The sequence below is a fragment of the Sceloporus undulatus genome, chromosome 3, assembly GCF_019175285.1.
Source record: "Sceloporus undulatus isolate JIND9_A2432 ecotype Alabama chromosome 3, SceUnd_v1.1, whole genome shotgun sequence".
Taxonomy (NCBI): domain Eukaryota; kingdom Metazoa; phylum Chordata; class Lepidosauria; order Squamata; family Phrynosomatidae; genus Sceloporus; species Sceloporus undulatus.
In genome coordinates this window covers 146,775,681-146,789,950 of record NC_056524.1, presented here as the reverse complement: position 1 = coordinate 146,789,950, position 14,270 = coordinate 146,775,681, and the positions used below count along the sequence as shown (strand labels likewise).

General features: G+C 43.1%; 1 protein-coding gene across 1 annotated transcript in view; it reads left to right on the top strand.

Annotated features, from left to right (window-relative positions):
• The window catches only part of PKD2L1 (polycystin 2 like 1, transient receptor potential cation channel), a 155,954-nt gene that overhangs the window by 24,664 nt on the left and 117,020 nt on the right, over positions 1–14,270 (top strand). Inside the window, exons 5-7 of the mRNA XM_042458439.1 lie at positions 4,970–5,194; positions 7,787–8,015; positions 13,284–13,454. Coding sequence (XP_042314373.1) covers positions 4,970–5,194; positions 7,787–8,015; positions 13,284–13,454 — 625 coding nt within the window. The remainder of the gene's footprint in view (positions 1–4,969; positions 5,195–7,786; positions 8,016–13,283; positions 13,455–14,270) is intronic.

The window sequence follows — 14,270 nt, the reverse complement described above, 5'->3', positions numbered from 1 at the left end:
AACCAGTAGGGTCACCAGGTGAGAGGACCAGGGCTGCTGCCACACTGCAGAATTAATGCAGTTTGACACCATGTTAGGTGCCCTTGGCTCCCACAGTAACCGGCTGTCCTAACTGCAAAGGAGGACAAGGCACTGCAAAATGTAGGTCTTTCAAGTAAAATGGAGGACATGACTAAGTAAAAGCTAAAACCCCTCATATAAATATAAATTCATGCATCTTAATGATGCTCAAAAGGGAGGACATTTTTGGAATTCCTCCTGGACAGAAGACTGAAGTGTAAGGTATACCCCAGAAAAAGAGGACATCTGGTCATCTTGCTGGTTCCATGCTATGGAGCCCTGGGATTTGTAGTTTGTTGTGGCTCCTCTGCTCTCTGACTGAGAAGGCGAATTCTCCTCCAAAAATCCAAATCCCAGGATTCCATAGCATGGTGCCAGGGCAGTTAAAGCGATGTCAAATTGCATTATTTCTGCAGTGTAGATGCAGCCTATGAAACAAGGATGGGAGTGGCTTTAGGGCGAGAAAGAAAAGACACATAGTAGGCACACCATTTACAGTGCTTTAGAAATAAACTATAATAATAACAATAACAATAACACCACCAAGAGTGGGCAAGCCACACTCTCTCAGCCTCAGAGGAAGGCCATGGAAAAGCTTCTCTGAACTCATATTGCCAAGAAAACCCCATGGTAGGTTCGCCTCAGGGAAGGCAGACCTCCTCCTCCTCTTCCAGGACATGTCCTCCATTCCAACCTTCTGTCCAGGAGGTATTCTAAAACATCCTCCATTTTGAGCATTACTAAGAAGCATGCATTTACATTTCTAGGAGTGTTTTGAGCTTTTCTTGAGCCCTGTCCTCCCTTTTTCTTGAATGTCTTCCATTTTGTGGTGCCTTTCTTTGTGGTGAAGACATCTGGGAAGAAGACCAAGCTTTTAAGGTGGATTGTTGGAGCCAGTGTGGATAGATTGGACAATGATTCTGGGTTCAAATCCCAGCTCGGCCATGGAAACCCACTTGGTGGGGGCATCACACTTTCTCAGCCTCAGAGGAAGGCCATGGTGAGCCTCCTCTGAACAAACCTTGCCAAGGAAACCCCAAGAGAGGGTGGTCAGGAGGCAAAAAGGACTTGAGGACACACAGCAACAAACAACAACAGCAACAACAAGAGGATCTAGGAATCAGAGAAAAGGGTCAGTGATGGAAGGGGGGCAAAGGTGGGTGGATAGGGAAGGAATAGGGCAAAGTCTGGGAAGGAGAAGGAGTTAATGGGGGGGATGGGGCCATGGAAACCCACTGGGTGGCTTTGGGGGAGTCACACTCTCTCAGCCTCAAAGGAAGGCCATGGCAAGCCTTCCCTGAACAAGTCTCTCTCTTGGCAAGAGAGAGAGGAAGGAAGGAAGAGAAGAAGGAGGGAGGGGGGAAGGAAGGAAGGAAGGAAGGAAGGAAGGAAGGAAGGAAGGAAGGGGGAAGGTAGGAAAGAAGGAAGGAAGGGGAAGGAGGGAGGGAGGGACAGGAGGAAAGAAAGAGGGAGGGAGGAGGGGAGGGAAGGAAGGAAGGAAGGAAGGAAGGAAGGAAGGAAGGAAGGAAAGAACTAAGGAAGGAAGGAAGGAAGGGGAAGGTAGGAAAGAAGGAAGGAAGGCAAGAAATAAGGGGGAGGAAGGGAGGGACAGGAGGGAAGACAGCGGGAGGGAGGGAGGGAGGGAGGGAAGGAAGGAAGGAAAGAAAAGGAGAGAAGGAAGGAAAGAAGGGGGAAGGAAAGAAGATAGAGGGAAGGAAGGAAGGAGGGAGAAGGGAGGCACTCTGCACTTCACAACAAACTCCAACTCCCAGAATTCCATAGCCTTGAGCCAGAAAGAGTTAAAGCAGTGCCAAACCGGGTTAATTCTCCAGTGTGGATGCAGCCCAGGAGTTGCAGAGTGCAGCAAACTTCTTCCCCCCTTTCAGCCTCAGCAAGCAGCTCTCTCTTCCTGCCACTCGGAGGCTGGCAGTGCTGCTGACTGCTCTGCTTGTCTGATTCTATGATCCTCAGGCTAAAGCCACTCTCTCTCTTTCTCTCTCTGGCGCCCCATAGAGGTTGGCGCCCTAGGCAGCTGCCTAGTTCGCCTATATGGACCAGCCGGCCCTGACAGTCAAGTATATACAGTAGTTAAAGATTTCCTATAGACCCACCACCTTTCCCAGCATTATTGTCTTTTCTAATGGGTCATGCCTTCTCATGATGTGGCCAAATTATGACAGCCTCAATTTCATCATCTTGGCTTATGGGGAGACTTAAGGTTTGATATGTTCAAGGACCCATTTGTTTGTCTTTTTGGCCATCCATGGTATTCTCAGCACTTTTCTCCAGCACCACATCTTAAATGAGTTGAGTTCTTCCTATCCACTTTCTTCACTGTCCCCCTCTCACATCCATACATGGTGATGAGGAATACAGTGGCTTGAATGAACCTGTAGTGCTCAGTTGGATCTTGTCTAGTTCTTTCATAGTTGCCCTTCCCATTCCTAGTCTTCCTCTGATTTCTTGACTGCAGTCTCCGTTCTGGTCAATATTTGATCTAAGCTGTGGGAAATCTTTAACTGCTGTATATACTCGACTATAAGTCAACCTCATGTATGAGTCGAGGGCAGGTTTGGGGACTACAATTATGGATTTTTATATGACCCATGGATAGTTCAACTGTAAAACTTGGAAACTCCTTCAGCAGCAAGAGGGAAGCAGCAATCAATACAAGGCTTCAGTGTTTCAGCCTTCATTCCCAAGACAGCGAAGAGTGCAGGTGGGAGAGGAACTGTTAAACTTTAAAAAACCAGCAATCAATCAGTCACCAAGGACTGCTTGGCTCAGGATAGAAAGAAACTGCATGGGGAAATCTGAAAGAGCTGCTATCACATTACCTTACTGGCCCGTAAATAAGTTGATCTAGGATTTGGGGGTCAATTTTGGGGCATACATTTTTTGGCTTATAGATGAGGGTATTTTGATTTCCTTGTTATCTAGGTTGAATTTATGTAGATCCTCTGGGGTCATTATTTTTATTTTCTTTATGCTCAGCAGTAAGCCTGCCTTTGCACTTTCTTTTTTAACTTTCCTAATTGTCCCAAGTCTCTTATTTTTTCCACTAGTGGTATTGTGTCATCACCATATCTTAGATTGTTGGTATTCCTTCCTCCTATCTTCGCTCCTCCATTCTTTCACAAAGTGCTGGAGAAGTCCAGATGAGGTACAGGATGCCATGATCAGGTACGGGATGCCTCCAGCCTGGGCACGAAGGTGTGTTGTAAAATCCATTCTTAAAAGTTTTCATCCCGCACCGAGGTCAGGAGGGAAGGTCAGAAAAGGGTAATGTGATAATCTCTTAATTTACCTGGTTCATACACAAGTATTTTCATTCCACCTTTCAAACTCCAAGCCAATCAGCATTCACCTTCAATATTCTGTGCTCTGTGCTCTGATCCCTTCCGAACAGACCACTTGCTTCATGTATAATATGTACAAAATAACATATTTACATAAGTGTAGACTGTAGAACTTAACAACCCCACCCCCAGCAGCTTAATATAGATATTGTAAAACATAGGAATGGGATGGCTGACCAGAAAGCCCACAATGCCACTCCCTGAAACTGTAGATAGGCGCTGTGCCACTGTGCCTCCTACTTTCATCTTATAGAGTGGGCCCAATAAATGGTGTGATCAAAAGCCATTGAGAGATCCTGAAAGATAATACAATGGCATTCTCCATCTTGAGGATGGCATCTCATAGGGAAGCCTGTGGTTTGTCCAGTAACCTTCTCAGGCTCACTGGGTGTGAACACTTCTCAGTAGCTGCTCCCATCCTAGGAAGGTTAGGATTGCTCCCGCCTGCTGACAAGTAAAAATATTCCTATTCCATCAAGACTTTTAGGAACTGACTGTGATTAGCTTTTCATGGCATACTGTTTGTTGATTTTTATGTTGTCTAGTCTTCCTATGGCATATATCAAAACTTCACTCTCCCATCTCACCAGTGGTCCCACTTCTCAAGAGCTTGGTATGTGCCCTTCCCAAACTTGTTCCGCTCTACCCCATATCATATTTAATCAATGACTCTCTGTTCCAGGCACCATTCTTATTTTTGCCCCTGCTCCAGAAGATGCAGAACCTGGATCTGTCCAGACCACTTTAAATCTCAACTGAAAGCAAGCAGTCTTAACCTTTTCTAGCTTCATTTTAACCTCACTGTGCACTTTTACCAGTTGGATTGGTTTATAAGATGAAAGCTAAATTGGAGGACCCATTTTCATCTTTGGGACGTGTATTATTAATACATTTGATAATTTCACTTCAGACATTGCACTTCTGTGATACTACTATAACAGGAAATGGCAAGAAAATATTAAAGATTGCCTTTGTTATGTTATCCTATATTATCATTCTTAAAATATTCCCAAAAAACTACATTTAGTTACTGATGACATACAAATTTATTTAACTATCAGTTGGCATTCTCCTTGATAGGAGCTCCTTCCATGTCAGTAGGATGGTGTATCTGCACCAGGCTTTAGCCCTCACTTTAAAGGAGACATATTAAACCCTGTCCTCCAACTAGATTTAGCTGCTTAGGAGATTTGAACAGATCCTTCAAATTCAGACTAAAACCCAGAGTGAATTCAGCCACCAGCTACCACTGCTTGAGAGTCTCCTAGCTTTCCCCATGTCTCAGTTCACATTGCCATTTGGAGGCAATTGTCATATAGCCAGAATAAATGAGGAAGGAAAAAATTATTCTGTTGTAAAATATTCCAAGAAAAATATGATATAAATGCTGCTGGTTCTCAGTATACATCAGGACAGTGGGAAAGCTCTGTTTTTCCCCACATAGGGAATCTGTCTTCAATATGCACATATTATCTGGAACCTGAACTAGATTGTGTTTTATCTCCCCGCTCATTACTACTGTCTTTCTCTGTAATGCTTTCCCTGAGCAGTTGGCAATATCACACAGAAGAAGAACTTGATGGCTCATCTCACTGGGGCAAGCTAACAACTTACAGTGGAGGGGGGTATTACATAGATCTCAAAATGACCCGGGAGGAAAGTGCTGAAGCTCTTCAAATATTGAAAGAAAACCTGTGGCTAGATCGGGGAACTCGTGTGGTTTTTCTCGATTTCTCTGTGTACAATGCCAACATCAATCTTTTTTGTGTGCTCAGGTAAGTGACATTTCATCTTCTCTCTCCTTTTGTCCATTTCTGTGATCGAAACAGATCGAAAGAGATAGGCCTCCTCTAATATCCCAAAAGTGGGGTCAACTGTTTCCATCCTTCCACAGATCCAGAACCAAGAATGTAGCACAAGGATTGCCAACCCTGACCTTACTAAAGACGATTATAACTGTCAAATACAAGTTACTGTACTAGAAGCATAGCCCTGTTCCATGAGAAAGACCAAGTAGTGTAATACTGAATGGTGTGAGGCAGGCCATCCCATCCCATATCCTTCCTCTTCGAGAAATGAAAAGCGCCTCCTCACTACATGCAGATGGGGCCGCTGAGCTAAGTACTCCCTGGCTGCGTCCCCACTATGATTTAAAGTGAATTGCTGATTGGGTTATATGACCATCGTTCCCATTTGAAACTGGTTCCGATACTACTGTGATCAGTTTCAGCCACGATGAAGCGAAGCAAATGCAAAAAAATCCGCTCTTTCCTGACACTAGTTCTTTGGTGATTCTTTTGGGAGGGAAATTGATTCTGAAGCATATTCAGCAAGTGGGAACGACAAATCTGAATTGCACCATTCTGGAGGGGAGGGACTAATGGCAGAGGGGTGTTTACCATCCCTCCTCAGTTTTGCTGATTGACTAGTTTCACAAGGGCCAAACTGTTGATACAGAATACTAGTCTAACCTGCTGGGACATTGCCCAGATGGTTAATATTTTGAATGATGTTTATTTTGTTGATGATTTAACACTATTTTAATCACAGCTTTTTGCATGTCTGGACCATATGTGTTTTTATTTGTATTTTTCTCTATTTTGGAAGCTGCCTTGAATCTTATCTTGGGGGAAAAGGTGGGGTATAAATAAAGTGATGGAAGGATGAATGATTGCATGCAAGGAGGCATGGAGGCACAGAAAGGCTCAATGATAAATACTTCATGAACCATAAGCCCAGTTCATCTGTATTTTGATATTAGCAAATCCAACAGCAGGCTAGCAATACCCACAAAAAAGAAAAGAGTTTCCAGTATTGCCACTGCTGAACGGCTTCTGAAAATCCTTTTTAAGGCCTATGTCTCAAAGCTGAGTTTGCTTGTATGTCTCTACACTACAGCCAGGTGGTGATGCAATCTGGTAATAGCAGTTGCTGAAAACTGCTGGATCAGAGTTCTGTACATATTAGGCCCCATACAGACAGGCCAAAATAAAGCTGCTTCAGGTCACTTTGGAGGTATGCTGTTTAAATGATACATGCATCCTAAGGTTCCGGAAGCCGCACCAAAGCCATGCTTTAGGCCTAAGGACTGGAGTGTGGCTTTGGCATGGTTTTCGGACTCTTGGGAGGCATACATCATTTTAACAGCGTACCTCCAAAGTGACCCGAAGCAGCTTTATTTTGGCCTGTCTGTATGGGGCCCTAGGAAATAAAGTGTCTGACCAGCCAAACATCTGGAGCAAAATTGCTCATGAGAAACAGGTATCCAAGCAGATTGCAAATGCTGTCTCGTTTTGTTTGTTTCATCATCAAGCCCTACTGCCAACTGCTTGTGCTTAAGTGATTTTCATATCTCTGCCCACAAAGATTTTAACATAGTTTGGCACAAAGCATAGTAGGACATGGAAGGAAGAGTGTCATATTAAAGAGGGAGCAAACTTGTTTTCTGCTGCTCCAGTGACTAAGGGCCGAGACAGCAACCAAACAGCACAGTACCGCTGCACAGCAAAAAAGGAGCCGCCTAGAGTGGCTCCTTTTTTGCACCATCATAAGGGCCTTGATGCAGACCTATGATGTTGCTTCCTCTAGAAGACATGTGGGCGCTCAGATGCCCACACGTCATACACATGCCCCCATATGGGCGGTGCCGCACAATTATGGTGCTGCCTGCACGTAGTAGGGGTCGGGAGCGTGTGGTTGGTGTGCGCTCCCAAGGCCTACTATCGCCTCCAGGATGTTGCTTCCTAGCAGTATGTACTGGGCCTAAGACATGGAGCAATGGATTCAAACTACAGGAAAAGACATTCTGCCTAAACATTAGGAAGAACTTCCTGATAGTAAGAACTGTTCGACAGTCGAATATGCTGCCTCAGAATATGGTGGAGTATCTTTTTTTTATGGTTTTGAAACAGCAGCTGGATGGCCAGCTGTCAGGAATTCTTTGATTGTGTCTTTCTGCATGGCAGGAAGGTGGCCCTGGTGATCTCTTCCAACTTTATGATTCTATTTTTCTAAGGCAGGATCCTTGAAACTGTACATTTTTACAGCCACGAGGAACATAGGAAATGACATCATACTGACTCAGAATTAGTCCACCTGGCTGTATGCTCGGTCCAGGGTACTGTACCACATGCTACTGTAGGCCACATACTTCTTTTCTAAAAAAGCATGTGGTCTACTGTTTAATAATAGCTCTTCTCTAATAATTGCAGAATGATCCCAAAACTAATTTCCAGAATAGTCAAATTAATCTGTCTGATATGTACATTGATACACATTTATTGATTTATAGCCTAACTGTGATTATGCATATCAAGAGAATATGCAGCACCAGCATTTATTCACACACTGTCTTCCCTCCTGCCTAGGTTGGTGGTTGAATTCCCAGCCACAGGTGGTGCCATCCCTTCCTGGCAGATAAGAACAGTAAAACTCCTCCGGTATGTCAGCACTTGGGATTTCTTCATTGTTGCTTGTGAGATTGTCTTCTGTGTCTTCATCTTCTACTACGTTGTGGAAGAGATCTTGGAGTTACATATTCACAGGCTTCAGTACTTCACCAGTATTTGGAATATCTTGGATATAGTCGTCATATTGGTGAGACTTCTTATAATTAGCATTAGAAAAATAAAAGAAATAAGTGGAATGAGAGAATAGGACAACAAAAACAAAAACTGAAGGCTCTATGCAAATGAATGAAATGCATTTGTTGTTGTTGTGTGTCTTCAAATCATTTCCTACTTATTCTTTCCCCCTGTTTGGCTCTGTCACCACTTTCTTTCCTTTTTGTTTTCTCCATGTTGAGTTTTAAACTACAAGCGCCTTTGTTCCTATACTCCAGTGTAAGAGTTGCTCAAGGGGTAACCATGAGACTTGGAGGCTCAGATCCCCCCCTCCTCCTACTTCTCCTCCTCCTCTTCCCAAACTTTTTATGTTACAATTTACATATGCGTTGAATTAAATATTAAATTTACTTGAATAAAACTGTTTTCATTTGAACAATGTTATTTCTTTATAAAATATTACAATATAAATATACAAGAATGTGCAAATGAAAATATTCACACTAAATGACAAAATATTTTTATTTATATAGTATATTGAGTGGGGTATGTGTGTGACATCTGCATGTAAATGAGGATCCCTAGGGTAAAAATTTGGCGTAAAACAAACAGCTTCATTTATATACCACTTCATATTGAACCAGCAGTGTCTAAGCGGTTTACAACTGTAAGCTAATTGCCCCCAACAAGCTGGGTACTCATTTTAGGGACCTCAGAAGATGCAAGCCTGAGTCAAGCTGAGCCCTTTACTCTGGTATTGAACGCACACACGGTGTGGGTTTAATAATAATAATAATAATAATAATAATAATAATAATAATTTGTTTTATTTCTATACCACTATTCCAAAGATCATAGCGGTGAACAGCAAGTAAGCTAATTTGCCCCCAACAGTCTGGGTACTCATTTTAGCGACCTTGGAAGGATGCAAGCCTGAGTCAAGCTTGGGCCCTTTTGCTTTTTAAGTGAGTAGCTGCAGTATAGGCATTTAACCACTGCACCACCAGGACTCCTGTGTTGTTGTTGTTGTTGTTAGCTGCCCTTGAGTCAGTTCCGACTCATGGTGACCCCGTGGATGAGACATCTCCAAAAATCCCTATCCTGCACTGCCCTGCTCAGATGCTGTAAGCCCTTGCCCATAACCCACCTCATTGAGTCTATTCATCTCTCAGAGAAGAGCCAATTTGGATGCCGGCTTTGAAACTGAGTCGTTAGGAGAGGTATCCAGTGTCTCCGCCTATATTGTTATTCTGGATCAATTTGAGTTTGTCAGTACCGAGGATATGGACAAGCTTCTTGGTTGTGTGAAAAAGACGACTTGCTCTCTCGACCCTTGCCCGTCTTGGCTGGCCGTCCAGGGGGGTGATGCCATTAGGTTACTATTAAAGAACATAATCAACACATCCTTTAGGGAAGGCTATCTTCCATCTTGCCTTAAGCAGGCAGTGGTTAAACCACTTCTAAAGAAGCCTACCCTTGACCCCCTGGACAGAAATAATTATAGGCCTGTTTCCTTGTTACCATTTTTGGGAAAGGTAATTGAAAGAGCAGTTGCCATTCAACTCCAAGCAATCTTGAATGAAACAGATTATCTAGATCCATTTCAAACCGGTTTTAGGGCAGGCTACGGAGTTGAGACGGCCTTGGTCGCCTTAGTCGATGACCTCCTTCTGGGCACCGACAGAGGAAGTGTGACTCTGCTGGTGCTCTTGGACCTCTCAGCAGCCTTTGATATCATCGACCATGGTGTCCTTCTGGAACACCTGGGAGAGTGGTTCCGGTCCTACCTCTCAGGCAGATTCCAGATGGTGTCGCTTGGGGACAGTTATTCCGCCAAGAGGGAGCTCAGGTCGGGCATCCCTCAAGACGCGATTCTGTCCCCAATGCTGTTCAACATTTACATGAAGCCGCTGGCCGAGATCATCCAGAGACATGAGGTGGGGTGTTATCAGTATGCTGATGATGCCCAAACATATTTCTCTATGTCTCAGACTGATGCAGTGACTAAGGAAGGCATCTCTCCTCTGAATGCCTGTCTTGAATCGGTAATGGACTGGATGAGGGAAAACAAACTCAAGTTGAATCCAAGTAATATGGAGGTACTAGTAATAGGAACTCCCAATGCGGGAATGGAGTTATGTCAGCCAGTTCTGGATGGGCTCACACTTCCCCTGAAGGACTCTGGCCGCAATTTGCGGGTGCTCCTAGACTCGTCTCTCCATCTGACGGCTCAGGTGGATGTGACAGTCAGGAGCACTTGCTTTCAGCTTCGGCTGATATTCCAACTGCGCCCCTTCCTGGAGCGGGAAGACCTTGAAACAGTAGTACATGCTCTGGTAACCTCTCGGCTCGACTTTTGCAATGCGCTCTACATGGGGCTACCTCTGTGTCAAATTTGTAAACTTCAACTGGTACAGAATATGGCAGCCAGGCTGGTTACTGGCACATCTAGATTTGCCCACATTACACCAGTTTTAAAATCCCTTCACTGGCTGCCTATTAGTTTCCGGGCAAGATACAAAGTGTTGGTTTTAACCTTTAAAGCCCTACATGGCTTGGGTCCTGACTTCTTGTGGGAACGCCTTCTCCCATATCATCCTCCCCACACTCTTCGTTCTGCTGGGAAGAATCTGCTTCAACCAAAGAGGACTCGAATTTCGGCAGTCACCCAGTGTTCCTTTTCAGCAGTTGCTCCTAGACTCTGGAACGACCTGCCGGATGAGATCCATCGGGTTACCACCTTGGAAACCTTTAAGAAGGCTATTAAGACGGATCTCTTCCGGCAGGCCTTTCCAGACTAGGTCCACCTCTATTTTCCTGCCTCCCCCGCCCTCCACTTCTCTCCCCTTTTCTCCATCCCTTTTTCCATCTTATCTGGTCCCTGCTATACATTTCTTTTTTACAACTGTGATTTTATACTATTGTTTTAATATCTGTCTGGTTTAATCTCTTTTTAGTATTACTTCATTTTTATACTGGAGGGGAGGGATAGAGGTTTTAAAATTTTAATTGTATCCTCTTTTATTGTTGTAATCTGCTTGGATTCCAAGTTATTAAATGGAATACAAATTATTATTATTATTATTATTATTATTATTATTATTATTATTATTATTATCTGGTTTGTGGGCCTCATCTCTTTCTTCTGCCCTCTAACTTTCCTAGCATTATTTTTTTTTCTAGTGATCTGTGTTTTCTCATTATGTGGCCAAAGTACGATAGTCTCAACTTGGTCATCTTAGCTTCCAAGGAGAGCCCTGGCATGATCTGTTCAAGAACCAATTTGTTTGTTTTCTTGACTATCCATGATATCCTAAGCATTCTTCTCCAGCACCACATTTCAAATGAGTTGATTTTCTTTCTGTCTGTTTCCTTCACTGTCCAGTTCTCACATCCATACATAATAATTGGGAATACAGTGCCCTGAATGATTATGACTTTAGTGCTCAGTTGTATGTCTTTGTTCTTCAGTATCTTTTCCAGTTCTTTCATAGCTGCCCTTCCCATTCCTAGTCTTCTTCTTATTTCTTGACTGCAGTTTCCATTCTGGTCAATGTTTAATGGTTCCTATTTTGAGTTAAGATACAGCACTTGCATTGACCCATGGATAAGTCAACCCAGTTTTTTTTTTGGGTGAACTGTTTTACTCTAGACTTATATATGAGTATATACAGTAATGTTAAAAACGTAAATGGATAATGTACTGTTAGTGGAAGCAAACATTCCTGCTTCTTAACAGTGAAATCCAATATGACATTGACATCACCTGCAGTCCAATCCCCTGCCATGCAGGAAATCACAATCAAAGTATCCTCGACAGATGACCATCCAGCCTCTGTTTAAAGACCTCTAAGGAAGGAGACTTCACTACACTCCGAGGGAGTGTGTTCCACTGTCGAACAGCCCTTACTGTCAGGACGTTCTTCCTAATGCTGACGTGGTATCTCTTTTCCTGTAGTTTGAATCCATTACGCCATTTTCAAGTGTCTAGAGCAGCAGAAAACAAACTTCCTCCATGTACAACTATTCAAATATTTAAACATAGCTATCATGGCAACTCTTACCCTTCTCTTCTCCAGCTCAATACACTGTTCCTCACAGGGCATAGGTTTTCAGACCTTTCGCCATTTTTGTTTCCGGTCTCTGGACATGCTCTAGCTTGTCAATCTCTCTCTTGAATTTTGGTGCCCAGAACTGAACTATTCCAGGTGATCAGAAGCAGAATAGAGTGACACTATTCTTTCCCTCAGTGCTGACACTATACTGTATTCATATTGAAGCACCCTAGAACTACATTGGTTTTTTTAGCCGCCTCAGCACACTGTTGATTTCTGTTCAGCTTGCAGTCTCCTAAGACTCCTAAATCATTTTAGCATGTACTGTTATCAGTCCATCCTATTTCAGAGCATTTCTTCTATTTTTTTTTCTATCTAAGTGTAGTGCCTTGCATTTCTCCCTGCTGAAATTCATTTTGTTCCTTCTGGCCCAGCTCTCTAATCTGTTAAGGTTATTGGGAATTCTAATCCTGTCTTCCAGGGTGTTAGCAACCTCTCCTAATTTGGTGTTCTCTGCAAATTTGTTAAATATCCCCCCTATTCCATCATACAAGTCATTAATAAATATGTTGAATATCACTGGGTCCAGGACAGAACCCTCTGGCACCCCACTTGCCTCCAGGATGAAGATGAGGCTATGGTAAACAACTTTTGGGATTTGAACTACAAATCCACCTGAAAGTTACATTGTGTAGTCCACATTTTACTAGTTTTTTTGCAAGGATCTTTGGCATGGAGACCTTGCCAAAAGCTTTACTGAAATCAGGGTACACCACAACCACAGCATTCCCCTCACCTACCAAGCTTGTAACTACAATAGGATGGAGGGAAGCATGGCAGTGAAACTGCAGCTGTGACTTCCTGCACCGATTCTGGAAACCGGTGCAAACATAATGGGCACCACTGTGTTTGCTGAACACAGAAATTTGATTGCAGGAATCGAATCAAGAGGTAAGTGTGAATTAGGTCTAAGATACACTATTCTAAACAACTTTCACGTCATTAAATATCCTTATATTCTCACATTTGCACAAATCATGTGCATTTTAATTAACTAGCAGTGACACACCACACTTTATTGTCTTATTGTCACAGTTCTACTCTTTTTTTCAGGTATCATGCAATAATACAGTATCATTACAGTGTATGACTGGCTATATAACATTATAAATTCATGCCACAGGGCTTTTGGAAACATTGTGCCTCTTCTATGTAGAATGTCCTTTGAATTCTACTTCTTTTCCCAGCTTTCTATTGTAGCTATTGCATTCCACATCTTTCGCACCATTAAAGTCAATAGGTTGATGGGGCAGCTGTTGAAAAACCCCTGCATCTATGCAGATTTTGAGTTCCTCGCTTTCTGGCAAACCCAGTACAACAATATGAATGCTGTGAACCTATTCTTTGCCTGGATTAAGGTACTGTACTTCACTAATTCCTCTAAGCCTTTCTTTGCTGTCCAACTTGCTTATAAGTGTAAACATCATATCGGCACTAAGTGATTTCCTTCCACTAAGGAGGACAGAGCTGTGGGAAGATGAAAAGCAGTAAAACCAGAATAAAGTATTAAAAAAAAGGAGGGGGGGGGAAGAAGAGATCTATAGAGCCAATGAAAGTACAAAAGGAAAAGGTGAAAGAAAGTGATAGTTTTAAAGGAGGAGACTGGCGTGATGTCCAGTTAGAGCAGTGGTTCCAAAACATAGGTCCTCCAGATGTTTGTGACTTCAGTTCCCAGAATTCCTTTTGACTAAATTGGCTGGGGCTTCTGGGAGCTGAAATCCAAAACCCTTGGAGCACTAAAGTTTGGGAATCATTGAGTTAGAGGGAGTATCAAGGCTAGCAGAACAGTCAGGCAAGTCTTTACTAGAATATCCCTTGCCATTTTCTCAGGAGTTTATCAGACAAGGGGAATTGGGAGTATAATCCGATGGCAATCTGAACGCAATCATGTGGTTTCACGTTATTGTATGATAGACTGCCCCACACAAATTTGGGCAATGGCATGCTATTTTCGGGCAATGGGGAGCCAGTTTGAATGCAATGCATATTCACGTAATTGTACGAAACTAGCGACTTTAAGTGAATGCGTTTTGGACCCACTTTCTTTTCATTCGAATTTAAGAGAAATTCCTCCCGTTTGATAAAGGGCTCAGTCACTGCATGGGCCTCAGCAAGTGCTCTTCCTGCCTACTCAGCACCTCCCCTTTTGGATTACAGGGATAATGGTCACACTC